Source organism: Malus domestica, chromosome 08, assembly GCF_042453785.1.
Source record: "Malus domestica chromosome 08, GDT2T_hap1".
Lineage (NCBI taxonomy): Eukaryota > Viridiplantae > Streptophyta > Magnoliopsida > Rosales > Rosaceae > Malus > Malus domestica.
The window spans coordinates 8,882,758-8,897,654 of NC_091668.1; the positions used below are offsets into that span (position 1 = coordinate 8,882,758).

The 14,897-nt window shown below is 37.3% G+C and overlaps 1 protein-coding gene and 1 pseudogene across 1 annotated transcript; one reads left to right on the plus strand and one right to left on the minus strand.

The window, feature by feature from the left end:
• Positions 1–593: 593 nt before the first annotated feature.
• LOC103441288 (uncharacterized) lies at positions 594–5,903 on the minus strand (annotated as a pseudogene).
• Positions 5,904–12,744: 6,841 nt separating this feature from the next.
• On the plus strand, positions 12,745–13,842 carry LOC103421141 (protein MIZU-KUSSEI 1-like). Its single transcript, XM_070826787.1, has one exon. It carries the CDS (start codon positions 13,025–13,027, stop codon positions 13,727–13,729), a length of 705 nt encoding a protein of 234 aa, XP_070682888.1. The 5' UTR covers positions 12,745–13,024; the 3' UTR covers positions 13,730–13,842.
• Positions 13,843–14,897: the final 1,055 nt, after the last annotated feature.

Genomic DNA, 14,897 nt, shown 5'->3' on the forward strand with positions numbered 1-14,897 from the left:
GAGAATTCAAGTGAGAAGAAAGTAGAAGAACCGACATGCAGAGATCAACGTATGAAGAGGATGAGGACGGCTGAGGAAGAAAACCATTTGACTCGTACAAGGAGGAACCGCCACCTCATCCCCTTTCTGACACTCGCCACCTCTCCCCTCAATGCCACGTTGTTCAGTCTTTCGTTGCTTTGCCAATAGGGTTACCACTTATACAGTACCGTTACATCGTCACGTACTAGAGAAATGTGAACAAAAGTTCATACATACATTTGCAGTGTCATCCGCGTGTCGAATAAGTTTTACTTCGAGAAGGGGAATTCAAACTCGTTACAAAAAATCGGTGAACAAAAGTTTATACATATATTTGCTTTGTTACAGTAACATCTCGTGCTATGTAATTAAGTTTTACTTCTGGAAAAGAATTTAAACTCGGTACAAAAAACAGATCACATTGATCTAAATAACTGGTGTAATCAACAGACACTTTGTCCCATGACACGTAAAATTTATTGTTATGGTCCTTGAAGATAGCAACTTTAGTCAATTCTAGACTAAAAAGTTCAACCGCTAAAAATATCGATTGCACTCAATACGAGACAGTCTGCCTTGTAAGCGGCTATATATTTCTCCTCGTGTCTATTGAGAGAAAATACACACATTGATATACAACCGAGGATACACAAGCGCATCAACACAAAAATCACATAGGGTTTAAAATACCACATTACGCATGTATCCAGTAGCCATCCCATTTGCGCCAATATTTCAAGCTCCATCTCAAAGTTGTTATTTATCCACAGTTTTCCTTACTAAAACTAGCAAACTGTTTTCTACTCAGATGGCACAAAAGTATCCTCAGAAGAAGCAAACCTGTAAACCTATATGAAAACATAAGACTCGAAGCTTCCAGCTTGAGGCGCCTCTTTCGGGTTAAATGTTTAGTCGAAGTTATCAATTTTGATGGGATTAATCTCGTCCGCAACCTTGAAGTGTCCAACTAAACGTGCAAAGAAAACCATTTGCTGTTCCAGCGTGAACTTAATGTTCTCGGCCTGCATACAAGTAGCACGAGGTTAATTTACTCTTTCGGATCATTTGAATTTGTTAATGCAGCATACAACAGAAAATAGAATAGAAAATACCTTGCGGAAGCCGTGCTGTTCTCCTTCATACTCCACATGAGCAACAGGCAAACCCTTTTCCTTCAAAGCGTGGTAAATTTTACGAGCTTGATCTGGGGGTACAACCTACAAAATAAATCGTAGTTTATAAAATCAAACTTGAAGATGATAACTAAAACCCAAATGTACCACATTTATCGATAAATTCATAGGTTCCTTTCTCATCAACATATTCTTGCTTTATTGTATGGTGACTGGTAAAGAAAAGGCAACATCTGCTTACCTTGTCTTCCAACCCTTGGAATAAGATTATCGGGCAAGAAAACTTATCGACAAAGTTGATGGGTGACCTATCATAGTAATCCCTTTCACTGCCTGCAACCGGTTAAAATTGGTTCAGTTTCAAGACAATATCAACAAAAACAAAAGAGCAACGTAAAGCACCAAATGTCATCTCTGGATTTACCAACGAGATTATCAAGATAATGAGATTCAAATTTATGAGTTTCTGCCCTCAACATGTTTAAGTCAGCTACCTGTTCGGGGACCAATACAAAGAAGAAGATATTCAGTTTTTAGTTCTTACAGAATGTAGTGCAGTATAAAATGATATTTTGTTGTGACACGAGGAAGCGGGTGAAAAAAATAGGAAGACGAAAGAAAACAAGAAGCCAAATCTGAAATAATCCAAAACAATAAGTTTTACATATTGCAATAATATAGCCCTTCCTGTTCTCTAGATTAAGAGAAAATGAGAAATTAGTTGACAGGCGAGAAATTAACAATGAGTATGGAGTTAGGTACTCACACCACACAAGGAAGATCCTGCCTTGAAGGTGTCTCTAAAAGCAAGCGCAGCTAAGGTTGTGTAGCCACCTGCAGAGCCCCCAGTAATACAAAGTCGTTCCCCATCTACCTTTCCGGAATCCACCTAAATAACAAAGTTTATATTACCAGGCTTGACTGTGATCCATCAAAATTAACATCACTATTTAGGAGAGGGGAGATAAAATGGATACCAGATATCTAGCACAGCTGCAACAATCATTCACATCCACAATTCCCCATCTGTTCAAGAGCCGTTCCCGATATTCCCTGCCATATCCTTTAAACCCAATGTGTTAGATATAGTAGAATATAATTTGAAAGTCAATTCGTTTTACAGCCAAACTAACACCATAGGTAGCCAAACATGTGAAAAATAAAAAGAAAAAAAAATAAAGTTATAGAATTTGAAATATTGAGTGTAATCCAAGAGTTATAAACTCAAGAAGAAGTGTGAAAAGATTCCCCTAAAGTGAAACAAGAAAAAGATAAGGTTAAGAACAAACCAGTGCTTCCACCATAGTTAACATTAACATATGCCCAACCACGACTCGTCCAGTACTGAATACTCAGATTTAAGATTCCATGGGATTCAGAGGTAGGCCCTCCTGTAGTAAATCAAAGAGAAACAATAATGTACCAAATTTTCCAGTAAAAAAAGATAATGTAACAAAATTTATTTACTAGAACAGTTAACCTATACATTCAAGAGAATGAATATATTTGACAACAAAAGGCACCTAACTAAAAGGCATTGCATATGCGTACTTGTAATGCTACTAGTGCAGATGATGGTATCCTCTGCAAAAAATTACTATATATTCCCTGGTCAAGTTAAACTTTTGGTTTATGCCCACAATTGTTTAAGAAGGTGCAGAACTATTTGCAAAAGAAACGCCCAAATAAGGGCCACTTAGGAATTATAATTATGAAAATTTTAAACCACATAGGCACATACCATGGCTTTCCAATAACAGTGGAGGCTTTTCACCCTGAGGAGCTTGGTAATTGGGATTTGATGGTGGGTAAAAGTATGCAAAGGCAGTTTGACCTGGAACTTCTGTTGGGAATTCAATGAATTCAGGTAGGCTAAAGTAGGACTGGTATTTTAAGCAATCAGGTGAAGAAGACCAAATAATCCTGAAGTCAACTGCTTTCATTTTATGGTTGTCTAAAGTCACCTGCGAGGGAGAATAAAAATGTTTCAAGACACAAAACCCAAGTGGTTCAATTTCTAAAACAATGGCATTTGCCTAGCAAAAGAAAAAAGGTTTTATGATGGGACATAAAAGATGGCAGACACCTTAGCAACAGCCGACGGATGAACTTCTGATGCTCCTTCCACGTACAGGCAATTGATCCCCAAGGTCTGCACAGACAAATATGAAATTTTTACAACAAAAAAACTATGATCAGGTCAGGCACTTAACAACTTCAGCACAAAAACTTGGTGAAAACAAGGTTTCTAGACGTACAATATTATCAATATCTGTAAAAGGAGTATTAAGCAAAGATAGTGATCCGTGCACATCATCCAGGATTCCAAGATATGACCTCCCCTTCTGCCTGCATGCAAACATCCATTATTAAGCAAGAATAGATAGCAATCATTGCAAATTACAAGTCCAAACAAGAAACTCAAAACAACCAGAAATAATTCTTACCTATAGCTGCAAGCAATTATGTTTTTACTTTCATGGCTCTGAATAAATTCATAAGAATTCATGCCAAAAACCCATAATGGTTTGGAAAACTCAGCATCCAAGGAATAAACTGATATGACCTCATTACTAGACTCAACCTGTTGATACAGAAAATGTGCATTACGAAAATATGTATCATATGAAAGCCAATTGATGCCAACTGACAAATAATTGTTGTCCGACGAGACAGCAGACTCCAGCAAACATAAAACTGAGCACACTCTTCTTTGACGCCAAAATACTGTTATCCAATTAAGCAGAAAATAAAAATCCATGTTCCAACTAGATGTTACTTAACCATATTAGAAGGAGTACACTGTTCTTATCATTTGCAATAAATAAGCTAGACAGAAATGCTAAAGTACGGAACTTACCCATTTGTAAAGATTCCAGTACCCACTTTTTCTGTCAGTAATAAAAAATAGTTACCCTGCATTCAAGTATACCCAATTAAAGCATGCAAGGGCATGAAGCAACTGAAAGTTCAACAGTTTTTGGCCTAGGTTAATAGAAATATTTGAACGTGTAATACAAAAATATCACTATGCGAATAAACTCAAGGAGTGAAAGAAATCGATAGATTCTAAGAGAGTAGTCATAAAAATCTGATCCCTGTTAAAGCTACTTAAAAATTTTCCTCAAACCACGTAAAAAAGGTACCTTTAGAGGACCACTTGGGTTCAATTGGGGACTCCTTCATGGAAGGATCAGAGCCAGCAACACAAATTCGTTTGTAGATTTCTCTGCGAGAAATAAACATAATTCCATATTGATCATATGTAACTATGGTAGCAATCCATAAATATATCTACATTATATGTAAATATAACTGAACTCAATCTGCATGAAGTGTGTGCCGACATAGGTGATTAGTTCCTTCAGCGTGACCTAATTTATCTTGGAAAGATAATTTTTGGGCAGGGGATGATAATGAGCAGCAATGTTATCATGAAAGGAGATTCGCTTACCCCTTTTCAGAGATATACCCAACCCAAAGTTGAGACTGATCCCATGGCATGTTAGGATGGCACCATTCAATCCATGCCAGCCGTTCACCTTTGGGATCCAAACGCGGGAAGGCATAAAAATCCGTTCCACCCACTAGTACTTCTGGTTCTGTATGTCAAATTGAGTCCAAATTAGTTAAACAATGTCAAAGATACCGCAATATCTTTAACAGTTAACAAATACTATGGCACTGTAAACTGAAGCAAGACATGGGTTGTTGATAAACCCTTACCCCGAATGTCCTTCCCATCAATCCCTACTGAAACAATTGTTGTTATCGAATTAATGCTGCTTTCACGACGATCTACCAAAAATATGAGAAATTAGTTTGACACATAATCCCTCATATCTTATAAACAGAAAAGCAAATGAATATACTTCTAAGAATGCACTACAACCACATACCTTCCTGTACAGTGACAAAACGGTTAAAACGTGCATCAAACACCCCGTCAGCATAACTAATAACCGGCCCGCCATAATCCGGTGTGAGTGGTGTAGGAGTAGAATCTAATCGAGACCCATAAGACCACAACACCAATATTAATACAAGTTATCATATTTTCAAATTAAGCGTTAATTACCAACCTTTTTCCGAGAACTTGCAAGTACCAAGCTTATAAAAGCTATGATATTGATAACGTCACATACCATTGGAACTTAGAGATTGCTTGTAGAGACGTTGATCCCTGTAATTGGAGAAAATGATTGTATCCCCTGAAACGCTGAATGCACCACCTCCGTACTCCTGCGCAACCGTCCGAACCGCATAGTCCTTCGGTGTAATATCAACTGGTTCGCCCTCCGGCCTCTCCGATTCTCTCACCAGAACGGCCCGTCTATACATACACCATGTAATTCCTCATCGGCTCATCCATACACATTCACGAAGAATTGGAAATAACAGATAGATATAGAGAGATGGATACCCTGATTCGGAGGGGCGGGACTCGAGCCAGATGAGTCGGCCAAAGGAATCGACGGCGGTGCCGCCGAGTCGCTTGGAGGCGCCGGAGACGACGTCGGCGGAGATTGGGGATTTCCAGGACCCGTACGGAGCTACGATTTTCTCCAATTGCTTGGCTTCCAATGAAGAAGAAGTAGTCATTTGGTGGCGGCGGTGGCTGTTCGTCTGGACTCTGGAGCTGAATCGTTGACGGATTCGATTGAAGGAAGACGAAGATAAGCGAGTGTGAGTGATGGTTTTCTGAATCACCCAATCCGCGTTTTTATATTTTAAAAATAACGGACCTGCTTCTCTGCCCTCCATCCTCATCGTCACTTCCTATTTTATTAATTAAATCACGTTAATATTTTATATTAATATTTTTTATAAAGATATTAAGATAAAAAATAATAATGATATAAAATATTGACGTAATTTAATCATGATCGAACAAATAGAAGGAAATGAAAGTGTATAGAACTGAAAGGCAGAGAAGCGGTCCAAAAATAACACCCTTTTTCAAACATTTACGGAAAAAAATAATAAAATATAAAACTGTTGGGAGAGTTTTGAAATGGGCGGGAAAACGCGGGCTTTTTGGAGGCGGAGTGGGTCAGGGTGATTCTGAGGCCTTATATGGGCCGTGTGATGGTCCAAGTTTAATGGCCTCATATATTGTTATCTTTCTAAGCCCAATCTAGACTTTCCAAGTTTCTATACCTCTGTTTTTTTTTGTTGCATTTTTTTCATCACTCTTAAGTCGTGGCAATATTCAACACTATATTATTACTGTTGAATAATTTTAAATTTAATATTTATTTATATTCACTACATATATCTTAAAATTTAAACTTTTATAACGGTGATAAATAGGATGGTGAGCATCACCATCGTGGCAAAGCCAATGTGGAGGCATTGGCTGCTACGGACCCCAATAACATATAAAATCTCCCTTTTGAAATTTTGTTTGACCCTGTACTAACTAAGACAAATGAAATAAGGAGACCCTTAATCAATATTTTTTAAATTGACACAAACCAAAATTGCGTCATTTTTGTTCTGTTTCACTTAGAAAAAAAAGTTTAGCATGATAATTCTCAAACAAGCTGAAGATTTATCAAGCACGCAAACGCCTTCTCCACCCAAACTTCATATCTCCTAATTCAAAGCTTATATGTTGTTCAAATTCGGTCAGTCACCCTTTATCGCACTTGGTTGTATCACGAAATCTCAATCATGTCTGTATGTTTCTCATCTTGGGCTTATTGAAATTTTTAGGATTTTGGTATTGATTGATTGATTTTAATGAATTTTTTGGAAAAAAATATTATAAATTGGCAATTACAAGTAAAAAAGTATGATTAAATTTTCAAAGCTTCTATTTTATGACCCCCTCATTGCAAATTTATGGCTCCGTCACTGCTACTTAAGTGTGGTGAGCAAACTGAAGCAGTATAAATCGTGAAAACGGGAACAAAAGAAATAATTAGGATGTGAGCATCTAGCTAAAAGCTAATTGGCAAGTGGATAGATCCAATGTGTTTTTAAACACTAGTGCAAGGATCTAATGTGTTTTTAACTAATTCAAGTGAATAACACGTAATTGGAGACGCAAAGGGTTTTTAGTCGTTAGGTGCACGTAGATAACATGCTCTGATATCATGTTGGTGTAGACATGCAAATTTTGGTGAAAATTAATGTTCACCAACGCATTAAACTTTGACATGCGAGGGCTTACGTGACATGTACCATTTGTCTCACAAATCATGAACCAAGACACAAATGAAAGTCTTGGTTCTTTCGTATGCAAAGCTTGGAGAGTCTATAAATACAAGGCTCCAAGACAAAGAAAGTGAGCCAGAAAATCATTCTCACACCCAAATGCTGAAGCTCTCAAACCCCCAACTTCCCAACCATTCAAACACTCCAGAAGATTCAAAAAATTCTCTACATTAACTACAAGAAAAATGGGCTAAGAACACAATTGATTTGTGCCCTTCTCATTTTCATTGAGCACAAATACATATTTGTGCATTTTAAATTCCATTGAACACCAAAATTTCTCAAATGTGCCCTCTAACAAAGAAACACATTAGTTTGTGTCTGGTATTTATGCCTACTAAATTTTGAACACAATTGTGTCCAGCTTGCATGTAAGACAATAAGAGATGGAAATTTTTTTATTAATTTACAAACACACAATAAAGGCTTTTGTGCCCTCTAATATATTTAAATTAAAAATATATGTTTTTGTGTACTTTACATTTACTTTTTCCCTATTCACAATTTGTGTAAATATCTAGTTGCAATCAACTTGAATTATTAGGGGAGAATCTAATTAATCAATTATTTTACTAATTTTCTAATGGGTTTTTGTGTCCTGTAAAACCCACCCACATGAGTCTTCACCTTTCCCTGTGCATTGACTCATTTATTCACTCCATCACTCTTCGTCTCTCTCTTTCACCCATCCCTCTCTCTCATTAACTTTCTCAACTTCTTCATTTTTTTTCTCTGTCATCTCCCTCACCATCTCTGTGGTACTACTGTGGATGGCACATGGAGCAGAGGCACCTCCACTGGAAGGATGACTGCCTGAAAGGATGAATATACGTTTGAAATCATTGCCTTGTTTTTTTCTTTAATTTATAATGTTGATTTCGTGGTTGAGTTTTCAGCATGTGATTGATTTGTCAAGAGGAGAAACTATGAGCAATATTTTCATATTCTTATCTGGTGCTTTCAATTGTTTGATTCAGGTTGTAAGGTATTTCCATTTTGTTTATTTTTTTTTGTTTTTTAATGTAACTAATAGAGCACAATTACAAAAATTGTGCTAACATGAATTTGAATGTCATCTGTCACAGGTGTTAGAATAGGGCACAAAAAAACCCTTATTTGTGCTCAACTCTTTGAGCACTGATGGCCATATTGTGCCCTCTAATCAAAGGGCACGCCTATAGAGGGCACATATATAGTTTAGTTGTTGCATTGTTAATATTGCTCTATGGGCACATATGTTGGTGCCCTTTGACCTTGTATGGCACAAATAACTTTTTGTGTGCATTGGCCATATTTTTTGTAGTGTCTTCGTCAAATCGGTGAAGAATCATCAAGCACCACTACATATGCCAGTTCTTCCATCGCCACAAGCCAAAACCTTGAGGCGTTCGTTCATCCGAGATCAAGTTATCACGACTCTTGAATTAAGAATACACACTTTACATTTTCGGAGATCAAATCAAAGGATCAAACCTTGTAAGCTTGCAACTCTAAACTCATTAATACAAATATTATTTTGTACACATGTTTTTGTTTGATTTGTCACAAAAATTTCGCGTTTACAGTTGGAAAGTAAGCATCCCAACTCAAAACTAACTAACAACAAATGAAAAGGGTTAAGGTCTATTTATACAAAAATCCAAGCCTTTTTAGTAAACAAGGGCCTAACTTAAGAACTTGTAGATCAATGATTGAGTGATGAGAGAGATTTTCACTTCCTTGTTTGGGCATGGATTGTCTTCCACATTGTCTAATCTCTAGCTAACATCCACATTAAGCAAAGCTTTTTCTTGACATCGTGTCACTTGAATTACCAAAAGAGATGACGATCCCATCACTAGCACAATAATAATTCTAACGGATGGTATTGATAGGTGGAGGAGTTTTCAAACAATGTTCTAATTAATCTATTCTAAATTTGCTTTATATGCCAAAGACATCATATTCAAATATCAATCATCCAAAAGTTCAGTTATCAAATCAAATGTGTTATATATAATTATATTTTCATACAGGCATTTATCTAAATGGATTGAGTGTGGATGCGTTGTTAGTCTGGTCTCAACCAGCCTGTCATTTTTTAGAGGGTAAGTTGTAACTTGTCTTAGACGACGCCAAATTTTATAAAAAAAAATTCTTCAAACTTTTGACATCATCTTTGACAAAGGCAGATTCTTAAAGATCTTTTTTTTTTTTTAAAGAAAGGATGGTGATTTTCATTAACAGTATCAGTTACAAGGGTTATATGGGTACAATCTCTAGTGACCAAATATTTGATCTAGAGGTAGTTCACACAAACAAACAATGATGATAGGTAGGTGCAAGAATTTATGTACAAGCGTGCACACACTAGAGGTAGCCAAATATTTGACCTAATTGGCTATCACAAGCGTGCACACACTAGCACAAGAATTCTTCTACAAATCTCCCACAAAGACAGTAGGTGCAACTGACTTATATCAAAGCACATGTATGTCACCGCCACACAAGTGAGACCACATCAAACCATCGCTAACAAGCGAGACCACATCAAAATCATCGCTCACAGGAGGAGCCACATCAGTCACTAGGCGAGACATTACCCGCTAGATGCGGTGCAAACAAACCTATGTTGACCTACGCTAATCTGAGAAACTAAATCTTTTGGTTGGCTCATCTCTAACGATTGGCTCATCTCAACCTACAACTTTACCACTCTAGTGAGATTTGCCACAAACTTGAGCCAAGCAAGGCAAAGCCCCCATACATCTTGTCACTGAAGGCATGCCACCATTGATCAGTCAAGGAGAGCCACAAAACCCTAAAAAAAAGTCATAAAAGGAGGATCCGAGTCACCAACAACCAATACCCAACCAAACTCATAGATCTTGCCTAAATCAAGGGGATAGGCCCTGTGAGGCAGTAAATCTCGAATTTTGCAAGGAGAGGGGAGTGCATCAAAGCCGCAAAAATTGGTTGCCCACAAAAGGATGGTGAAGAAGAGGTGTTACGCAGCACAAAAAACTAGAGAGATAGGGGGAAAAGGGAGGGTTGAGGAGGAATGGTGGGGGAAATGAGGGGATGAGAGGCGGGTAGTCAAGAGGCTAAGGAGGCGGGGAGTGGAAAGGCTAGGAAGCGGGGAGTGGAGAGGCTAACGTTGGCCCCAAGCCAAGGCAAAGGACGGGTGGCTAAGACTTACAGTACTAGGGTTTCTATTTGGAGAGGGAGATAAAGGATGCTGTGGTAAAGGGATTTTTTTACATTCTCGTTGGTTTTTTATCGATCCTTAAAGATCTTCAATAATCCTACAAGCTTGGATTTCAAATTTTCACTCTCGAGCTTAGCTAAAAGAGTAAATTGTAGAAATGGTCTTTCAACTTTAATCAAATTGGAGTAATAGTCCATCAACTAAAAATTCATTATCATTGGTCCCTCAACTCAACAAAACATGTAGCTATGACCCTTTTCGTCAACTCCGTCAGAATTCTGTCAAAATGAGTAATGTTAGAATGACCATTGCTACAATTGAGTTAAAGTTGAGGGATCATTGCTTCAATTGAGTTAAAGTTGAGGGATCATTGCTTCAATTGAGTTAAAGTTGAAGGATCATTTCTCCAGTTGAATTAAAGTTGAGGGACCATTGATACAATTTTTCTTACTTAATTTTCCACATTTGCCTCTTGATTTAGCCTCACGTGCATGGCACGTGACTCATTTTGATGGAAGTTCTAACGGAGTTGGCAAAAAGGACCATAGCTGCATGTTTTGATGAGTTAAGGGACCAATGGTAATAAATTTTTAGTTGAGGGACCACTGCTCCAATTGGTTAAAGTTGAAGGATCATTACTACAATTTACTCTAACTAAAAACTCGAGTTTAATCTGAAATCTAAGCAAGAAACTGACACACCAAGAATGACAAAAAAATTACACTATTACCGTGAAAAATTACACTAGTACACTATTAAAGTCCCAATCTCGAATCGATTCAATCTTATATTATTGGTTTTCTCCTCTATCGTAAGTGGTCAGATCATGGTTTAGTTGCAACTTTATGTTGCATCAATGAATAAAATTTTTTTGGTAAATTCATACGCATTTGCATATGGAACCCACCTTTGCTGCAGGTAACTTGGTCTTGCATTGTACCCAAACTCCAAATTATATGCTTTAAACTGACCACAGCTTTTCTATCCAACCATATGCTTGTGGTACATGATTGCTCAGTTAGTGGGTCGTTTCCCAAAAGCGAAATGGACATGGCCATGGTGTTAAATCCCAATTCTTTTGAATGAGTTATATGAGCACTCAATACCTAAGTTTCTAACTAGGTTTCACAGCTTTAGTTAATGCTCCCAATAAACCAAACTATCCAGCAGATGTGTTGTTAGGTGATTTGATGCTCCCATAGTTATGCTCCATGAACAGTAAGACGAACAAACACATAGTTGTATATAATCAATAACACCAAATCTTTTATATTTTACTAGTTATGGCTAAGCACAGATTCAAGACTAAATATAGCGAAGCATGGAGCCCCAGCATGGACACTAGTTCTCTCATGTTTTGACCCTCTTGTTAACCATGTAGTGGAGCTTCAAATTAATGATTTTGTTGCTACTAAAATTAGGGTTCAAATTAATGATTTCATTGCTACTAAAATTTAAGGTTCTTGCACTGTACCTGAAAATGTCATGGTGACGTTATCTTAAGCCACGATTCACTTGACAAATTTGCGCGATTGGTTAAACAATGGAATGAAACCAAAGTTTAATTCCAATTAATATGGATAAACAGGAGAAAAATATTTTGAGGGGGAAGATGAGCTGCACCTCAATAATTATATTGAGGCATTTAGGATTGGGGTTTGGAAAAGCATAAAGCTAGTGACATTGATGCCTTGTTTGATGATCAGAGATCCACATGCATAACCAACATTTCCACATTTCATTTCGAGTTTCTTTCCGCAAAATACTTTGTTACTTGTAAGCAATCATTCTTCGTAATCCAGTGATTTGCAAGTGAAAACGACTTATCACATGTAACGAGTGATCTGTCAAAAAAAAATGAATCATTACTTGCGATGAGTGATATATAAGAATAAATGACTCCTTGCACATAGCAAGTAGTGTTGTATGTAAAGAAATTTGACTCGTTACGCATAATGAATGATCTTCAAATGAAGAAAAATGACTCGTTACATGATAAGAGCCGAACAATGTTGGTTTTATTTTTCTTCATGCCCTGGCCCTTCCTCTACAATTTGTGTGGTCCGAGCTCTCCTTATCTTATCACATTCAACCCCGTCCCCTTTTCATATCTAAACTTTGTCGTATCACTCTTTACTATTTAGTCCCATTAAGTTCCCCCTCCCATAACCAACTTGAAAAATTAAAAATTAAAATTGAAGGGTCTCCATTCCCTTTCCAAAGTTCAAAGATTCCAATCACATAAACTTAAACTAACCCCGAAACGACGCCGTCCAACAGAAAGTATCCACACACAAACATAACCAATTGACTGACCAAACTAAATTTTGAAGTTTTTTTTTCTCCAACCTTCCACTCTCTATATATATTTCCAACTCGCGTACATTTTCAAACACTCATATCTAATATACCCCTTCTTGTATTGGTTGAATTGATTTCTGAACCACAAACCCTAGCCACAATGCCTTCTGTGCACTCTAGCCCTTTCTACCACTTAGAGAACTCAGCCATTTTAAACCTAATCCGGCACGGTCATATGCCGGGCCAAAAACGTTCGTCGAAATCTTCATCCGGAGGCCTTCTCAAGATGTTCAAGCTCTTCCCCATGTTGACATCAGGCTGCAAAATGGTTGCCTTGCTAGGCAGACCCCGAAAGCCGTTACTAAAGGATCATGCCACAACAGGTACAATTTTCGGGTATCGAAAAGGGAGGGTGAGCCTAGCAATACAAGAAGACCCTCATTGCATGCCACTCTTTGTGCTCGAGCTACCAATGCACAGTAGTGTGTTTCACAAGGAAATGGCATCGGATATAGTCCGAATCGCACTGGAGAGCGAGACGAAGACGCACAAGAAGAAGCTGACGGAGGAGTTTGTGTGGGCTGTGTATTGCAATGGAAGAAAGGTAGGGTATTCTATTAGGAGGAAGCAAATGTCGGAGGACGAGCTTCATGTTATGCAAACTTTGAGGGGTGTTTCGATGGGGGCAGGGGTTCTTCCATGCCCTTCTGATCAGAAGGAGTATGCAGGAGATGGGGAATTGACTTACATAAGGGCAAGGTTTGAGAGGGTGGTTGGATCAAAGGACTCTGAAGCTTTGTACATGATTAATCCCGATGGTGCTGCAGGGCCAGAATTAAGTATTTTCTTTGTAAGAGCTCATTAGCTTAGCAAAAAAATTATGTTCTATTTTCATTAATTAATATTGGTTATTTAATGTAACTTTGTGTCTATGTAAACTATGGTTCTCAAATTCATGAATTGATTGTTTTTAACTTCGATGATTGTAGTCAGTCCTGCTCTTCTAAGGTCGTCAAGTTTTGAGGACCCGTGCCAAATTAAGCAAAATCAACTTAGAATCTAGGAACCATTAGAAAACTCATTTTCTTGTTTTGCTTTCTTATGTTGTCATATATTGCCTTTTGATCTAAACTAATATAATTTTGTGGTTGTTATGCATTTGGTCATCACAGGTCTTCAAAATGAGGACCTTAGGAGAGCATGAGTCGTAGAGTAGTTGAGTTTCAAAAGTTTTTTTTTTCTTTTTTTGACAAAGTAATATTTTAAAACTTCTCTCTAATTGACGAAAAGGGTATTCAAACTCCAGTACAATAAAACCGACACACTGCGTAAACCAGTTGGCATAACTATCTGTAGTTCCAAAAATATCATTAGTTGCCTTCAAGGTATTGCCTTGATCATGATGATACATAGGAAAGATTCATTAACAGGCTGGAAATTGTTTGGACCACATTCAACTTTTAGGCAGTGTGGGCGCTTGTACCATTGAAATTAATGTTTTCAGACCCAACTCCCTTTCCGAAGTAAAATTAAGGGTTAACGATATTTTACACTATAAGATTGGAGGGTCATTTGCAATTGAGACACAAGGTTTGTCACATATTACACTACGTGGTTTTTAAAATACATCAATTTAACCATTTCATCAATTTCATTGTCTAATTAGGCATTAAGTAATGAAGTAACACGGACTAGGACAACATTTGAAACACACGTTGACCATCAACTTCACAGTTTAGTACTTTACACTTTTACTCTTTTAGTCCTTGTATGAAATTGACAGTCAACGTGTACCTCAAATGTAGGCTTAGTCTATGCCACGTCAATACTTAACGTCTAATTAAACGGTAAAATTGACAGAATGGTTAAATTGGTATGCGTAAATTGAAACTTCGTACTCATTTTGTAAATAAGCCCAAACCTTGTTGTGTAAAATGCAATTAACCCTAAAATTAAAAAAAAAAAAATTGAAGAAAATGAAATTTTAATCCTGTATGTAACAACATTGATATCCAAATGTTACTTTGATATCT